Source organism: Myotis lucifugus, unplaced genomic scaffold (assembly GCF_000147115.1).
Source record: "Myotis lucifugus unplaced genomic scaffold, Myoluc2.0 scaffold_31, whole genome shotgun sequence".
Lineage (NCBI taxonomy): Eukaryota > Metazoa > Chordata > Mammalia > Chiroptera > Vespertilionidae > Myotis > Myotis lucifugus.
Genome location: NW_005871079.1, coordinates 1840067 through 1856946, shown reverse-complemented (window position 1 = coordinate 1856946; position 16880 = coordinate 1840067). Strand labels below are relative to the sequence as shown.

Sequence of the window (16880 nt, the reverse complement as noted above, 5' to 3'; positions counted from 1 at the left end):
TATTGCCAGTCTAGGTCATCTTTGTTTCTCTTGTGGATCACTGGGTTACTGCCATCGTCTTCTGCTTTATCTCTTACCTCCTTTCCTGGCTCTTTCCAGTCTTACCCGTCTTGCAGTTGGGGTATTCTTTCTTAAAATGCAGTTGATTATATTGCTTTTATTAAAAGTCCCATTGTCTTGACTCTTTGGTGTATCAACTCTGCATCATCTGGCATTTGTGTCTTTCTCCTTCTTTCTTACCTTTCCTCCCTCCATACATTTCCTGTCAGCCCATCTAAGATTTTGTTGTTGTTGTTGTTGTTGTTGCTCTCGGATGTTCTATGCCCTCTCTCATCTTCAGACTTTTTGTATAAACTACTCCCTTGGATACTTTCCTCCTGCTCTTCATCCTCAACCTATCCTTTGGCGTGGTTAATTCCTCCCCATCCTTCAAGTTCAGCTGTAGGACGCCACTTCCTTTCCTATGTGCTGCCAAACATTTCCATTATCATGTGCTTCTCATATTGGATTGTAATTGTTCTTAACTGCATGTCTTGCTGCTAGTTTGTGTCGGTAGTTTTGTAGTTAATGTGTAATATAATGCTTGGTGCCTACCACAAGGTAGGCACTACATAAATATTTGCAAATGACCGAATGAGTTCAATTATTAAAATATCCACGAAAGTAGCTGTTTTCATGATAACCTGTGCTTTGCTGTTTATTCCTTCCTGCTCTTTTTTGTCATTGATGCAATAATCTAAACCTTATTTTTATGAATCATTATATACATAGCTATAACTTGGGATTTATATTTATTTCGGTCCATTATTATATTTTCCAGGCTGGCTTATTTATTGACAAAGGTGTCAAAACAACCATTGCTAGTGCTGCTGACCCCCGGGAATACCTCTGTTTGGATAACAATGCAAGGTAGAGTGGTCACTTTAAATCACACTCAAGCTTATTTTGCCAAAGCAAAACTTTCTGAGTTAAGCTATTGTGTTCTTTTCTCCAGTAACACATTGAAAATGAAGTTCTCAAGATTTGTAGGAGGGTTTTGGAAAAATATTTATTCTGTTGTCCTAAGTCCTGTGGCAGGGCTTTTAAATGTTATCCCCCTTTCACAGTTGTAAGTTGATGTTAGAGTTGCAGAAAGAGCAAGAAAAAGAGAGAGATGTTGAAAAAGGGTCCATATTTGGCCTAAAGTAGAAGATGATTCATTGAAATACAAGTTAAGCTTAAATATTTTAGTGTAATCCCTGAAAATCAAGGCATACAGAATTTATGGTCAGTGGTCAAAATGGAACATTGATTGAATCTGTTTCAAAGGGAAAGGTCTTAAACGCGATGATCAAGCTAGTTCTGGTTTAGTCATTTGTAGTCTCAGATTCACCTCATAGCTGGGCTCTATGTTACTCTCCTTTATAACCACAGAACGTGGTTGGGATATGGATCAGCCTTTCAACCAAGTTCTTTTACATGCTGTAGATGAGAGCCAAAATAAATAAAATGTCTCCAATAGAAATACGGTTTTCTGACCTGGAGATTATTATGCTAAGCAAAATAAGCCTGTCAGAGAAAGACAAATACCATATGATCTCATTTATATGTGGAATCGAATGAACAAAATAAACTGATGAATAAAATAGAACCAGAGGCATGGATACATGGAGCAGACTGACAGGTGAGAGGGGACTGGATAAAAGAAAGGGAAGAGAGTAGCCAAAGAACATGTATGCATAGGCCCTGGACACACATGGCAGAGTGGTGAAGGCCAGGGGAGGGGTGGCAGGGGTGGGTGGAGGTGGACCATGTGGGGGGAGAAGGAGGGACATCTGTAATAGTGTCAACATAAAAATAAAAAATACCCTTTCCATCTTTCTGGAAAAGATGGCAACATAAAGTCATATTCAGTAGGAACTGTCGATGTTATTTTTTATACTTCAAGGTGATTGACCAACTTAAGATGTTGAAAGCGTGCTAGGGTCTGTTGCTAGACATTTAAGCAAAAGGACGCCAGGCTTATTATTAGAAGCCACCCTGTAGGTCAGAGGGGAGGCAGAGGTCAATGAGGCAATTTAAGTGTGAGGCAGGATGCTTGTGACACAGTGGTAAGGCATGAGTGAGGTCAGGAGAAACCTGGGGAAAGTATACTTAGAAAAATTACTCATCAGGATTTCTTAAAGGTCAAGTTGAGCCTGAAATATTTTAAAGCAATGATTAGACAGCATTTGAGAAGCTGCAAAACTGAGGGCATTATTAAATTAAACATAAGGTACTGATTGATACCTTATAGCTGAACAAGATGTGAAAGTGAAAACTAGAAGAAATAAACTAAAGATGAAAAAGGAGCCCTGCTGGTGTAGCTGGGTGGTTGACCGTCCACCTATGAACTGGGAGGTCACTGTTTGATTCCGGGTTCGATTCCCAGTTGGGGCACATGCCTGGGTTGTAGGCTCGATCCCCAGTGTGGGGTGTGCAGGAGGCAGCCGATCAATGATTCTCTCTCATCATAGATGTTTCTGTCTTTCTCTCCCTCTCCCTTCCTCTCTGAAATCAATAAACATATATTAAAAAAAGAAAAAGGAGCAAAGAGATGATGACAAATTATGAAACAAGAAGGGAATATTGCTCGGCTGGTGTGACTCAGTGGTTGAGTGTTGACCTATGAACCAGGAGGTCAAGGTTTGATTCCTGATCAGAGCACAGGCCTGGGTTGTGGGCTTAATCCCCAGTAGGGGGTGTGTAGGAGACAGCCGATCAATGTTTCTATCTCTCTCTCCCTCTCTGAAATAAATAAAAATATATTTTAAAAAGAAGGGAATATTATTTGACAAAACAAAGAAATCTTTGCTAGGTGGTCACTGCTATTTTTTTAGTTTGAAAGAGTTTATTATAACTGGTATGTGTTCGTTGCTAAGTTAGTATTAATAGAAAAATCCTAAACACAACAAAATTGACTCCCTTCCCTGCCTTAAAAAATGTGTGTATGGGGATGAATGGATGGATGTGGAAATATATTTTAGAATCCATTGATATTTTAATTCGACTTGACAATAAAACAATCTATTCTTAATAGTCCAAGAAGTTTTTTATAGGGTATGTGTATTTGATATTATAATAATGGTACTTTTTCCTCTGTTGTCTATTAGTTCTCTTACCAGTTTTTAAATGCATACATTTTTTTCCTTTATTGTTGACACTATTACAGATGTCCCCATTCCTCCCCGTCCCTTTGCCCACCTCCACCCAGCCCCTGTCCCCACTTCCCTCTGGCTATTACCACACTGTTGTCTGTGTCTATTGGTTTGCATACATCTTGGTAAGGAATTAGACTCCATTTGAAAGTTGTTATTGAAAAGAATTGATTATAAAAGAGTGGAACAAGACATTTGGCAACTGGTGTATACATTTAATTTTGTTTAAACTAATGTAAAGAATATGCCCAAATGCATTCATGAAGTCCAGACATGAGTAAAAATGATAAAACTCTAATACAAGTGAGTAATAAGCCAGCCAGTGAATTAGACCTCGGGCCCATGGAATCCAGAAAATATTCAGTCTGTTCATCACAGGGGAAGTTGACTCAATAGTTAATCAGATGAGCCTTTCCGTATGTTTTCAAAATGTGAAATTACAGGAATCCAAAGATGGGAAATTTTAACTCAAGAAAATTCTTGGTTTTGAGATTGGGAAATTTCATCGAAAAGTGAAATAGCATGAGAGCCAACAAGTACATTTAAAGCAGAGGACAATTAAGGGAGAAGGTTGAGAGAAGGGTGCTGAAAGTTCATAAATAAGGATGACGAGAAATCGGGAAAGTTGACTTTTTTGCACACCAAGTTGGGTAGAGGATGAAAAGAAAGGGCTTCCCAGGAAATGGTCAACAATTGATTTATATAGATAGGAATTTCAGAAAAAATGAGATGGCTACAGCAGAGAATCAGATGTTTTATTGGTACTTTTTTTTTGGCTTTCTTTTTAGAACATTGCGTAGTTTTCTTTCCAGAATTTTTCCATCTGCTTGACATTATATAATGACTACAAAGCTGTTTGGCAGCAACTACAATGCCAGAAGAGTGGGTGATGGCTCCGAATCAGATTTTTTACCCCTTAGATTAGAGTTGTTTAGTGTAAGGGGTCATATACACAATCTAAGGGTGGATATAATGCTTTCCAGACTGGTCTTTCTATAGTCCATTCTCTACAATCCTTGCACCAAGTAGCAGCTAGTGGCCAGTTAAAAAAAAGAAAGAAATCTGGTCATATCACCTTCCTGATTCCATGTTTCTGATGACACTTTTCATCACATCTATCTATATATGTTTCTATCTCTTCACTTTATTGAGGTGTGGTTAACATGGACAAAGTTGTGCATATTTAATGTATGTAACTTGCTGAGTTTGGGTATAAGTACACTCCCATGAAATCATTACCACCATCAAGGCCATAAACCTCTCTATTATCTCCCCAAATTTCTTTCTATCTCCTTTATTATTATTACTTCCTTTTTAAAAAAAATATATTTTTGTTGATTTCAGAGAGGAAGAGAGAGAGAGAGAGAGATAGAAACATCAATGATGAGAGAGAATCATTGATCAGCTGTCTCCTGCACGCCTCCTACTGGGGGTCGAGCCTGCAAACCGGGCATGTGCCCTTGACCGGAACCTTTCAGACCTCAGGCCAACGCTCTATCCATTGAGCCAAACCAACTAGGGCTGTTATTATTATTTCTTTAATTTAAAAATATTTTTTCTAATCACAATACTTATCATAAGATCCTAGTATACTCTCTTAGCAAATTTTACGGGATACAATATAGTATTTTTAGCTATAAGCACTATTCTGTTTGGTAAATCTCTAGAGTTTATTTATCTTGCATAATTAAAACTTTGTACCCTTTGACCATCTCCTCCCTATTTCCTCCTTACCCAGTCTCTGGCAACCACCATTCTACTCTCTGCTTTTCCAGGTGCATTTAGAATAAAGAACTGCATCCTTGCCTGGTGCATGCCCACCTTTATGTTCTCTCCCGCTTCGCTTCTTACTCTCCAGCCAAAGTGATAGTTCCCTAAACATGCCAAGCTCACTCGTGCCTAAGGGCCTTTGTACTTGCTCTTCTCTGTGCATAGCTCTTCTCCCATCATACACATTTAGTGAGCACCTACTGTGTGCCAGCAACTAGTAGTAGCGTTTGTACAAATGATGATTCTTGATTGTATGAAAAGCTCAACTTGCTAAATTGGTTTTGAAAAGCTGTTTAGTGCCCTGCTGTCTGCTCTCCCACCCCCCTCCTTACAGCTTTGTAAAACTTAGAAACGATTTTCTAAAAAATAGGTGGCCTTATGGTATTATTTATTTGAGTTGTTATGGAGGACTAGAGGCATGATGCACGAATTTGTGTACCAGTGGGGTCTCTCGGCCTGGCCTGCGGGATTGGGCTGAAACTGGCTCTCCAACATCCCCTGAGGGGTCCCAGATTGTGAGTGGGTACAGGCCAGGTCGAGGGACCCCACCAGTGCACGATTGGGGCCCGGGAGGGACACAGGATGTTGGCCAGCCAGGGAGGGACCGCGGGAGGGCTCCAGGGCATGTCTGGCCCATCTCGCTCAGTCCCGATCGGCTGGACCCCAGCAGCAAGCTAACGTACTGGTCGGAGCATCTGCCCCCTGGTGGTCAGTGCAGGTCATAGCGAGCGGTTGAGCATCCTTAGCATATCATTAGCATATTATGCTTTGGTTGAATAGGTGACTGGATGACTGGACACTTAGCATATTAGGCTTTTATTATATAGGATAGTTTTGACACCATTTTTTTTGACCTTTTCATTAAGGTCCTGATAAGTATTTTAGAAGGGAGAAAAAGCAAAGGTACAATTTAGTTTTTATAATTAATAAGTCAATTAAATACAATGTATTTTAAATTTCGGCCTTCTTAAGATAGTAAACCCAGTTTTATCTTTATATCTAAGACATATCACCAACATACAACTAAAATAATAGTTTTCAGTTCAAATATATGTATGTTAAAATACATGAATAATTTATTCAGTAAGTTTATATTAGTATTACAGATCTTAAGAACTCATAAAAACTTGCCAGTTTTCCTGGTTTGAGGTTTGTTAGTGTTTACAATGTTCTGCAGTAGCCAGTCCATAATATGTTGATTTAAAAAAGTAAGAAGATATGAAAGCAATTCTTATTTACATAAACTTATATAAATAAATGTAATTATTTTTCCCAATATTTAATATACAAGTATTTAAGTTGTATCTTAAGACATTTTTGGGTGGTTTTTTTTTTTTGTTTTTTACTTCTTTGGTTTCAGTCAAATTTAAACCTTTTTGACACTTAAGTGTGCGGTTGTAAATAGCTGATAGCCGTTACCTTTTTATTACTTTTTTAAAAAGTCCTTTTTTTTCAATCCCAAGGTTTCGGCCTCATCAGGATGGTGACCCTGAAAAGCCACGCGTTGCTGCTTTAATTGACAGGCTCATTGCTTTTAAAAATAATGACCATGGAGCCTGGGTCCGAGGGGGAGACATTGTCGTCCAGAATTCAGCGTGGGTATTCTCTACAAAGTTATTATCTGGTGGCACTGGTGTATTTATTTTTTAAGGCTATTTTGAAAAACCCAGCAGACTGAAAATACAGTGATAGTTTCTGGAATCATATTATTGTTACTAATAGACAGGACAAGCTCCGAGGAAGTTTGCTAGCATTAACAGACTGCAAATTGTTTGGAATCGTCTCATTCGGCTGCTTTTATTGGACCTGAACTTGTCTGGTGACATGAATGTTTTCTGATGAGATTGAACAGAAACTGGGAATTTAACTTTATGTAACAAACAGGGTCTATGTCAGAGAGCTAAATAAAGATTTGAAACCAGCTGGATTTTTTTTCCCTTCCTCTTGGAAACTCCAGGTTTTTTGATGCTCTCTTACTGCCATTCAAAACAAAAGTTGTAAATTTCACCTTAGTAAGTGTGTTGACTTATGTCTTAACATAAGACAGTAAGCATCTCCCTTTTTTTCCATCTGTATAATTTTGGAAGTCTGATGTATATTGAGCTAAGATTTGGTGTTCAAGAGTCTAGAAAAACATTGTTTTCTGGCTAGCAGTGACATTAGCTTCTTGGCATTTTATCATCTCTGCCTTTTTTCGTGCAAAGAAATGATATTATATTAAATCTGTAGAAATAGCTTGGGTATTAATGTTGAAAAGTTTAGAAGAGACTACCATGATCTAATTGTTTTTAAAAGTAAAATTATAAAAATAACAAGTTCCAGCTAACACTTATATGCTCCTTGCTATGTGCCAGCCATTGTTCTATCAGGGGTGGGGGATGGCCCATGAAGTCATTTGGTCTGGCCCTGCCAACGCATTAGGGGTCAGTTAATTAAATGTTTGACCAAATATAGCAGGCTCATTTTTAAGTTGGTAATTTTGTATGGCCCGTGAATGATGTTACAAATATCCAAATGGCCCTTGGGAGAAAAAAGGTTTCCCACCCCTATACCTAAATGGTTGAAATTAATTAGTATGTGTAATGCTCCTAAGTGTCCTATGAGGCAGGTTGTTAACTTATTATTTTAAGATATAGTTGAGAAAACTGAGGGAGAGTCCAGTTGAGTAATATGCCCAAGGTCACACAGCTGGTCATTGGCAAAGCTGAGATTTGAACCAGGTGCCTTCACTGTGGAGTCTGTGCTTTTCGTTAGTGGGAAGTGAAACTTAATTTTTGTGGTCTTGAAGAGTAAACATTGGAATCTCTTCTTACATGATGTGGTAAGTTAAAGTCTTACGTCATCTCTTTTTTTCTTACAGATTTGCAGATAATGGAATAGGATTAACCTTTGCCAGGTTTGTAATTACTTTAAAAATACTTCTCTGATGATTTTATTTATTATTTATTTATTCATTTACTTATTACTTCTGATTATTTTAAAGCTGTAGGTAAAGTAACCCTTGATTTTTAAAGCTTATTTAATTTTTTTGGATAACACACCATAATGTTATACATTTATTATCATTAAAATAAATTAGCACCTGCTTCCTGTTACCACTTGAGGGTCAAAAATACATTTTTAATGATAAGTTGCATTCATGCCAAAGTAGTAGGTTAATATAGCTGGAATTCCACAGAAGGGTAGACTTACGTTTTTTTGCTTGGAAGAAAACACTTGAGCATTAGATTGAAGATCTTAAAAACTATGGGAATAAAAAGGAAGGGAGTAAAAGTTGGGAGCACATTAAATATTTTCTTTCTTCAAAGTTGGTCAAATTTCTCAGTGGTCTTTAAGAACTGGACTTTTTGTGTTAAATATTATTCTCCAGGTCAGTTACTCTCACTGCCATCTTAAATCTTAGACATTAGATTCTAATTGTTGTATTCAGGGCAAGTTTATTCTCCCTGTTCACAGTACTGTTGCTTGAGAATAAAATAATCAGTTGTTGCTGCTAAATTAAATTTCACTTATTTCAACCTAATTTGAAAACCACTCATTTACAATACAATTAATTTGTATCAATTTATAAGAGGTATGTTTACAGTTTAGAGGTACTTTCTGGTGACTCAGTATGTATTAGTAAAAGCTACTGGCTGCTTTGAAAATTTTTAGCTATTTGAGTTATACCTTGCCTTTATTTGAGGGTCAATATACATTTTCTAGGACTGTGTGGTTGACGGTTATTTTCATTTTAACAGTGATGGAAGCTTTCCAAGTGATGAAGGTTCTAGCCAGGAGGTATCTGAATCTCTCTTTGTCGGAGAAAGTAGGAATTACGGCTTTCAGGGTGGTCAGAACAAGTATGTAGGCATGGGAGGAATAGACCAGAAGTCTCGGACATTACCCAGGAATAGGTAAGCATTGCTTTGTCAGTGGAGAGTTAAATTGAAATAATAAGTGAAAACCTAATCCTTATGGAAGTTCCTGTAATAATTCCTCATGATTGGTTCCCACTCTGATATTTTTCCCACCTTATTTTATTATTATTATAACTGTTATTGTTATTATCATTTAGTATTTGTGTATTATCCTCTAAAATTCTGGAGCATTAATAATAATTCTGGATTTCATTAATAATTTTAGGATGAAGAAACCTATCTTTTTTTTTTTTCATTTCTTAGTTAAGGCTTTATATAAGCTGGTGATTTTTTTTTCCCTTTCTTTCTTGAGCCACAGAAAGTTGCCAGACTGTAAACTATGACATTAGGTCAGTTTTCCCTCAAATTGTGATGTTGGTTTTTAGAAATAGCCACTGGAAAAAGGAAATTACCTATTGAAAAGAGTCCTAGGAAATAAGGGTTGATAGATGCCAAAGCTGACTCCAAACCCTCACCACGGCTGCATAATTTAAGTGTTTCAGATGTCGAAGGGGGGGCGGGGGGTAGACTTTTTGGCATGCTTTCTGTCAAAATAATCTGAGTCATTAAAAAAGCACTCAGCACTAGAAAGATTCTTCAGGGCTTTTAGGGAACTATTAACTAATTAATCCATCCTCCGTTCTGAGACACAGTTTATAGTTGTCCTCATCTTACTGGTGAGAAAATGAGCTGGAGAAAAACTAGGGTCAGACTTCGGGAAGCCTCCGTTCCCTTAGTTACACATTCTATGTGGACATTGGGCTGGGGTGGGTCAGGGGCTGGTGGGAGGGCTCTACCAGCAGAAGGTGACCTGTGCTCGGCCCCTCTCTCCGTGTGCTTGTCGTTGGAGAAATACTTCATTTAATGCCACGCTCTGTGTAGAACTCCTGTGAGAAAGACCATGGAAGCTACTAGGAAAGGAACTTCATGGAATTTTAATAGCTAACATTTATTAAATGCTTATGATGTATCAGGCCCCCTTCTGGATACTTTATTTTTTTTTTAAATATATTTTATTGATTTTTCACAGAGAGGAAGGGAGAGAGACAGAGAGTTAGAAACATCGATGAGAGAGAAACATCGATCAGCTGCCTCCTGCACATCTCCCACTGGGGATGTGCCCGCAACCCAGGTACATGCCCTTGACCGGAATCGAACCTGGGACCTTTCAGTCTACAGGCCGACGCTCTATCCACTGAGCCAGACTGGTTTCGGCTGGATACTTTATTATTCACTTAATCCTCACAGAGCCCAATGGGATAGGTATTGTTATCATCCCGCTTTATAAATAACTTAAGAAAAGTAGCTGAGGTGGGATTTCAGCCCTGTTACTTGGGCTTCAATGCTGTGCTTTTCACATTTAGGCTATAGCTGCCTCTTTTAAGTGTAGATAAAAGAAGAGCTGTATTGGTTGGGGTATGGGCTACAGTATGAAGACAGCCAAGTCAATTTCATTCTTTTTATTTTACATTGGCCTCCAGTTTTATTTCAAAATGCTTGTTGCTTCCTTGCTAAGGAAGATTCTCCAGAACAGATTCCTCATTGGTCAATGGATCCAGTTTTTTATTTTACTGTGTGTGTACAACCTTTTCTAGGGAAGAGAACCGTTTTGGGATATATCCTTAGAGACACATGAAGATGCATAGACTTTTTAGTAAGGCCCTTTGATTTTGTTGCTAGCATATATTGTAAAACACTGCCAAGTTGTAATCTAATTCGTTGCTGTAGAAATCCTCTGCAGTGCCATCAAAGAATTTAAAAGTGGAGAAAACTAAGGGATACAGCATGTTATGGGTTTTGTACATTAATTATGGTTAATAATATATGATTAAGGAGTCTGTGTTTGAACAGAAAGGAGGACAATGAATAAAACCAATTTCTCAATCTAGCTAGCCTTTTTGACATCAAAAGCCTTCAGGAATTATACTTTCATACTTTTAAGCATATCATTTCACCTTATTACTGTCATTTAGAGGCTTGAGAGGAGGTTCTCTCTGTTTAAGCACAGATTCATTTATGTTCTTACATTAGAGATTTTGGAACCCAAACTAAAGTATATAAGTTACCAGATAAAAGGTCTTAACTGGTGGACTCAAGGAAGCAAAAGTCACCTCTTCAGAGAAGCCTCCATTCTCTCTAAGATAGCTTCTCTCCCACCCAACCTAATGTATTACTATGTGTTGTCTCCATAGCACTTATCTGTAATTATCCTTTGTTTTCCTTTTTGCCTTTCCCACTACAGTGTACATTTCATATGATCAGGCATCTTGTCTTGGTTACCACGGTATTCTAGAATTGTGTTTTGTGTGTACAGAATAGTCACCTGTCTTTATAAAACAAGCATGTCAGTGAAGTACTGCTAAGGAGACGGGTCCATGTGCATTAAACAAACTCTTGTTTTTCAACAGGACATTCCCAATTAGAGGCTTTCAGATTTACGATGGGCCCATTCATCTCACCAGGTGCACTTTCAAAAAATATGTGCCAACTCCAGATAGGTATACCAGTGCTATTGGCTTCCTCATGAAGAATCCCTGGCAGATAACCCCCAGAAATAACCTCTCCCTTGTGAAGTTTGGTCCACATGTAAGTATGTCCTTTTGGTTCCTGTATAGTTACTGTGGTGGGAGGAGGAGGGGTAGCACATCCCCAAAGACAAAGACAGAAACAAAGGATTCGTACCAAGTCTTTATGACTGGGGGGGGGGGGGGGGGGGAGAATATACGCAAAAGAAAGTCTTAAAGTTTATTATTCTTTCTGTTCCATTGAGTTCAAGGGGAGAATAGAAGTCCCAGGGGACCTGGGGTATTTTTTAACATTCAAGGGATACCTTGGAAAGGAAAATAACCTAAATTGGGGGCCGGGATTGTAGGATCTCATAAGAACAAGAGGACATGGTTTGGGTACATTCAGGGTAATGATCCAAGAAGAGATTTGGGATCTGCCTGGAATTGTACTTGTCTAGGTCTACTCTGGGGAACTTCAGGAGAAGAAGAGGAGTACTGGGTGGTGTGAAACAAATTATTTTATTGACAGGCTTTCCTAGCCTCTGGCAGAGGGTGACCTGTGCTTGGCTCCTCTCCCCTGTGCCTGTTGTTGGGAAATATTGAATGTCATTCTCTGCTAGGCTGAGTGTAGAACTCCCGTAAGACCACGGAAGCTACTGGGAAAGGCACTTCATGGAATTTTAATAGCTGACATTTACTGAATGCTTATGACATAGCAGACCCTGTTCTAAATACTTTATTATTCACACTAAGGAAATACTTAGACTGTGTTTTAACTGGGAAGTAGGAGAAGACATGAACAAGTAACTAAATCACTTGAAGAAAAAGAAAATGATTAACTAGTTGAAGTTAGAACTTATAATAGATTTTTATTTAATTAAGATATAATTTACATACAGAAAAATGAACACATTGTAAATGTAACATTGATAATTTAAAAAAATATTTATTTATTGTTGACAGTATTACAGATATTCCTTCTCTCCCCCTTCCCTACCTTTGCTCCCACCACCTGCTTCCTGCCCCAGCCCAGGCCCTTACCACTCTATTGTCTGTGTTCACGGGCAATGTATATATGCATAGAAGTTCTTTGGTTAATCTCTTTCCATCCCCTAAAGTTTACAATTTTTAACAAATGTGTATGACTGCTAAATTCCTTTTCCCACAGTTCTAATTTCTCTTATTGAAGATTAGTTTTGTCTGGAGAGCAGGTAATAGTTTTAACTGGGAGAAAGGGAAACCACCAAAGATGAAATTTCACATTTGCTGCTTGACCTCCACAGGCTTTGGAAAAATGTTCCCCCCAGGCATGTCATAACTAATGGACATCTTTGATTGACTGGGTGCCTTGACTGACAACTATGAACTGTCAGGGCTGTTTTAATCTCCAAGCAGTTGGAATGGATATGCAGGAGGATCCTTGCAGGGGGTGCTGACTAAGACGGCAGGAGCCCTCATTTGGTGAATTCCTTGTTTTTCACTGCCCTCAGGTCTCTCTGAATGTCTTCTTTGGAAAGCCTGGCCCCTGGTTTGAAGATTGTGAGCTGGATGGTGACAAGAACTCCATATTCCATGACACTGATGGCTCTGTGACAGGATACAAGGACGCTTATGTGGGAAGAATTGACAACTACCTGATCCGCCATCCTAGCTGTGTGAATGTTACCAAATGGAACGCGGTGATCTGCAGTGGGAGCTACGCCCAGGTAGGCCAGGATGCATTAGGATGCCTGCGACCTTGCCAGCTCCTGACATCACCTCTTCTGTGAGGAGTGCTCTTCAGCGTGTTGACACTCTCCAAAGCATGATTTTCTCTAGAAAAAAAAGCGAAAGAGCCAGCTGGTATTGCTCAGTGGTTGAGCGTCAACCTATGAACCAGGAGGTCATGGTTTGATTCCCAGTCAGGGCACATGCCCAGGTTGCCAGCTCGGTCCCCAGAAGGGGCGTGCAGGAGGCAGGATCAATGATTCTCTCTCAAAGTATGTTTCTATCTCTCTCTCCCTCTCCCTTCCTCTCTGAAATCAATAAAAATACATTTTTTTTAAAAAGTGAAAGAAAAAAATTCAGTAGGAACCATGGGCTCATAGAATTTTATTTCAAGCCCCCCCACTTCAAGCCAACGTGGAGATAGGAGTCCAAGAGGGGTGAGGGGATTTGGTTAATATGGGTGGGATGTAGCTGAGGTGAGAACCTATCTTTCCCGAGTCTTAGGCCAGGCTTTTTGCCATGCTACCGCTCTGCCCCAGAGAGGGAGCTTTATTTCCTTTCAGGGTTATTATCTCTACTAAATATGGGAATCCGACTTGTGGGGCAAGAATATCAGTATCGCATGGAAAGTGAGATGTTTCCAGAGACAGAGCTAGGAATTGGAAATGAGTGGACAAGGAGTCATTCAAGGAAATTCTTTGAATTATATTACAATATAATGTTTATGAAAATATGAAAGGGATGATACAGACTGTGAAACACTTCTTTGGAAACATTAAGCTAGTGTGCATTTATTAACTGGGTGCCCGGTAGAAGAGGATGGATTAATTTGGGAGGTAGTACGTTCAGAGCACAGATACTTGAGCCAGCCTGCCTGGATTTGAATCCTGGCTTCATTTTTCCTTAAATATGAGTTGAGCAAGTTAATGATCACTCTGTTCCTGGGCACAATGAGGATAATGCTGGTTCCTCTCCTACGAGGCTGGTGAGAAGACAGAATGCATGGATATATGTAAAGCATTTAGCCCATGGCTTCGCACATGGGATAGTGTTTGCTGCAATTAGTATTATTTGAGGAGCAGAGCTCTAAGTTGCAACAATTATTTTAATAGTGATATTTGGATAGATAGAGAGGTTGCAGATGGGGGTGTCAGTTGCCCAGAATTTTGAAGGAAGCAGTTTTATTTCCGTATTTTATATAATTAAGTGGTAAGATTTAACACTAGACAGTCGAGGGAGATAAAAGATAAAGGAGAAGGGGAATTAAGAGCATAGACAGGAGAATTAGGGAAGAGCGAGGGACCTTCCAGGGGGCACTGGGCTCTGATAGTCCCACAGCAGGAAAGAAGCCTGCCTTGTTGGTTTGCTGCTAAATGCTCGTATTTATAGGGAGGGTTCTTCTTGGGGAAGGACCAGCCTGTGATGAAGGCCCTTCCCGAGCTCTGGCTACTCTGCCTGTCAAGGGTGTGTTCATGGGTTCCTGCATTTCAACTTCTGAGGCTACTGTGGTTTCTGCCACTGAAACCTAGAGTGGGAGCTGCTTGGAGCAGAATTCTTCATTGCTCTCCTGATTTTGAATCACGACTGCTGAAGAATGCTATGTTCTTAAGTTAAAAAACAAACACTTTACAAAGATTTTTATCTATAGCTAAGACAAAGGATTTAAGAAGGATAAAAAAAGACTGGAGAGATTTTTCTGGTTTATTTTAATATACTATTAGCTTCACTGTTGTGGGCTTCCTTATTCCCATTCATTTTAATCATCATCACCCCCTAAAATTAAGTTGACTCATCAATAACCAGGAAGCGATAGAAATTCTAGAATTAAAACAAAACAAAAAGATTTTAGTCCTTTTGTAGCTGCAGTGTTAAATTTCTTGCGAGCCATGTGTATGCAAGGTTGCATTTGTGTGTCTGTCTGAAAATGGGGTGTGCTCACTAATGAAAACTTTGTATTTTAAAATTACTATAAATGGGTCTATAAACTCTTTGGTTTATGATGTAGTTGAGACTCGAACCTGATTCTTCTATCTTACAAACCAGGGTAGTAATTCTATTTTATTTGAAGATGAAGAAAGGGACAAGTCATCTGATACTTCCCAGGAGGCTCTGGGATGATGGGACCACAGGTTAGAAATTTTCTCCTGAGAATTTGGAATTGGGGCTGGGAGCTCAGATCTGCAGCCATTTGTTGTTACTGAGCTGATGGATAATACTCTGTGTTTATAGGCAAAAGATAGAAGCAACTGGACCTCAAGGCAGAACAAACTTTATTTAGCTATTTGTAAATTTATGTTAATTGAATATCTGCTCTTTGCTACCTATTCTATGTAAACTATATTTAATTATATATAATATAAACATTTTAGTTATATATAATTTAAACCTTTAAGTGGTTTTAGTAAAGAAGAAGACTATCAAACATGAATGAGAGTTTAGAAGATTTTCTGCTTCAAAAGATTTATAATTGAGGAATCAGTTATGGACTAAACTGTAGAAATGACCAAAAGAGAAAAACAGAGCAATATTGTGGATTAAATACAATATTCTGCAGATGTTATAATACTTATGGGGAAATCTGTTATAGGATACTCGTTTATTCGTTTTTTGTGTTTTTTTGTTTCTTTTTTTAAGAGTGAGAGTAAGGGAGAGGGAGACAGAAGAGAGAGAGAGAGAGAGAGAGAGAGAGAGAGAGAGAGAGAGAGAGAGATCATGTGAAAGTGGAACATCTATCGGCTGCTTCCTGCACGCCCCCTACCGGGAATCGACACCAAAACCCGGACGTGTGCCCTGACCCGGGATCAAGCCAGCAACCTCTTGGTGTACAGGACAATGCCCAATCAACTGAGCCACACTGGCCAGAGCAATTCTCATTTGTTTTAGGAAATTGTTCTGAGATTTGTTTTGAGGGAAGGCTTTGTTTTGGCAAGGAGCTCATGCCACTGGAACAAATTCAGGACTTTCAAATTTGTCTCGGTTTAAGATGTTTTTCCAGTTTTTGCAGAGTGCTTTATAACCCTTTTTCCTTTGAAGGGGTGAAAAATGACTTCTTGGGCTGATGTAGGTCATGGAAAATTGCAAGCCCAAACTCTAAGGTATTTACATTTTCCCTCTCTTGCGTTCGAGGAAAGTCTCTCAGATTTGAGTAGAGAGTATCCATTTTCACATTAATTGACTAATTTCTTATATGTGCATTCTTCAGATTGAGGGATTTTTTGGACAGGCTGCATAAGCCACAAAGGTTTTATATTCTGATGAATAAGCTGGCCTGTTGTGGTGGAAGAGATGATGACGGTCTTGGCTAGCAGAACGCATGGTCTGTTTTTGCCATTTCAGTTTAAGCAAGCTTCATTGTATGTGTGGCTTAAGATGAAGTTGGCTACCCCTCATTTAGTCTGGCATAGATCACAAAATCTCTCTCTTGAAACTAGAGACACTTGGCTTTGTGCTGGAAATGTTTGTTTGGCTCTCTAAGTGTTCATGCTCTTCCCCATGATTCTTAATTTATTTTTTGAAGGTCTATGTGCAGACATGGAGCACTCAGAATCTGACAATGACCATCACACGAGATGAGTATCCATCCTACCCGATGGTGCTTCGGGGCATCAACCAGAAGGCTGCCTTTCCCCAGTACCAGCCGGTGATCATGCTGGAGAAGGGCTACACCATCCACTGGAACGGGCCAGCGCCGAAGACTGTATTTCTATACCTCATAAATTTCAACAAGTATGTTCCCATTACTGTTACTTCACATAGCTGAGCAAGTAGGAATCTAGTGGAGAAAAATAGTAACACACCACCTTTGTAGCAAGTAAGGATGC

At 39.1% G+C, this 16880-nt stretch overlaps 1 protein-coding gene across 9 annotated transcripts in view; it reads left to right on the top strand.

Moving 5' to 3' along the window:
* Positions 1–16880, top strand: part of TMEM2 (transmembrane protein 2) — a 71840-nt gene that overhangs the window by 38579 nt on the left and 16381 nt on the right. For 8 of the 9 annotated variants that reach the window (XR_002828729.1, XM_006086801.3, XM_023752359.1 and 5 more), the window contains 7 exons: positions 821–909; positions 6410–6541; positions 7807–7842; positions 8687–8842; positions 11254–11431; positions 12843–13058; positions 16577–16785. Coding sequence is in view for 8 of the 9 variants with exons in the window: in XM_006086801.3 (XP_006086863.1) it covers positions 821–909; positions 6410–6541; positions 7807–7842; positions 8687–8842; positions 11254–11431; positions 12843–13058; positions 16577–16785 (1016 nt within the window). In the remaining variant the exon portion in view is untranslated. The remainder of the gene's footprint in view (positions 1–820; positions 910–6409; positions 6542–7806; positions 7843–8686; positions 8843–11253; positions 11432–12842; positions 13059–16576; positions 16786–16880) is intronic. The other variant, XM_023752356.1, reaches the window with a different exon arrangement.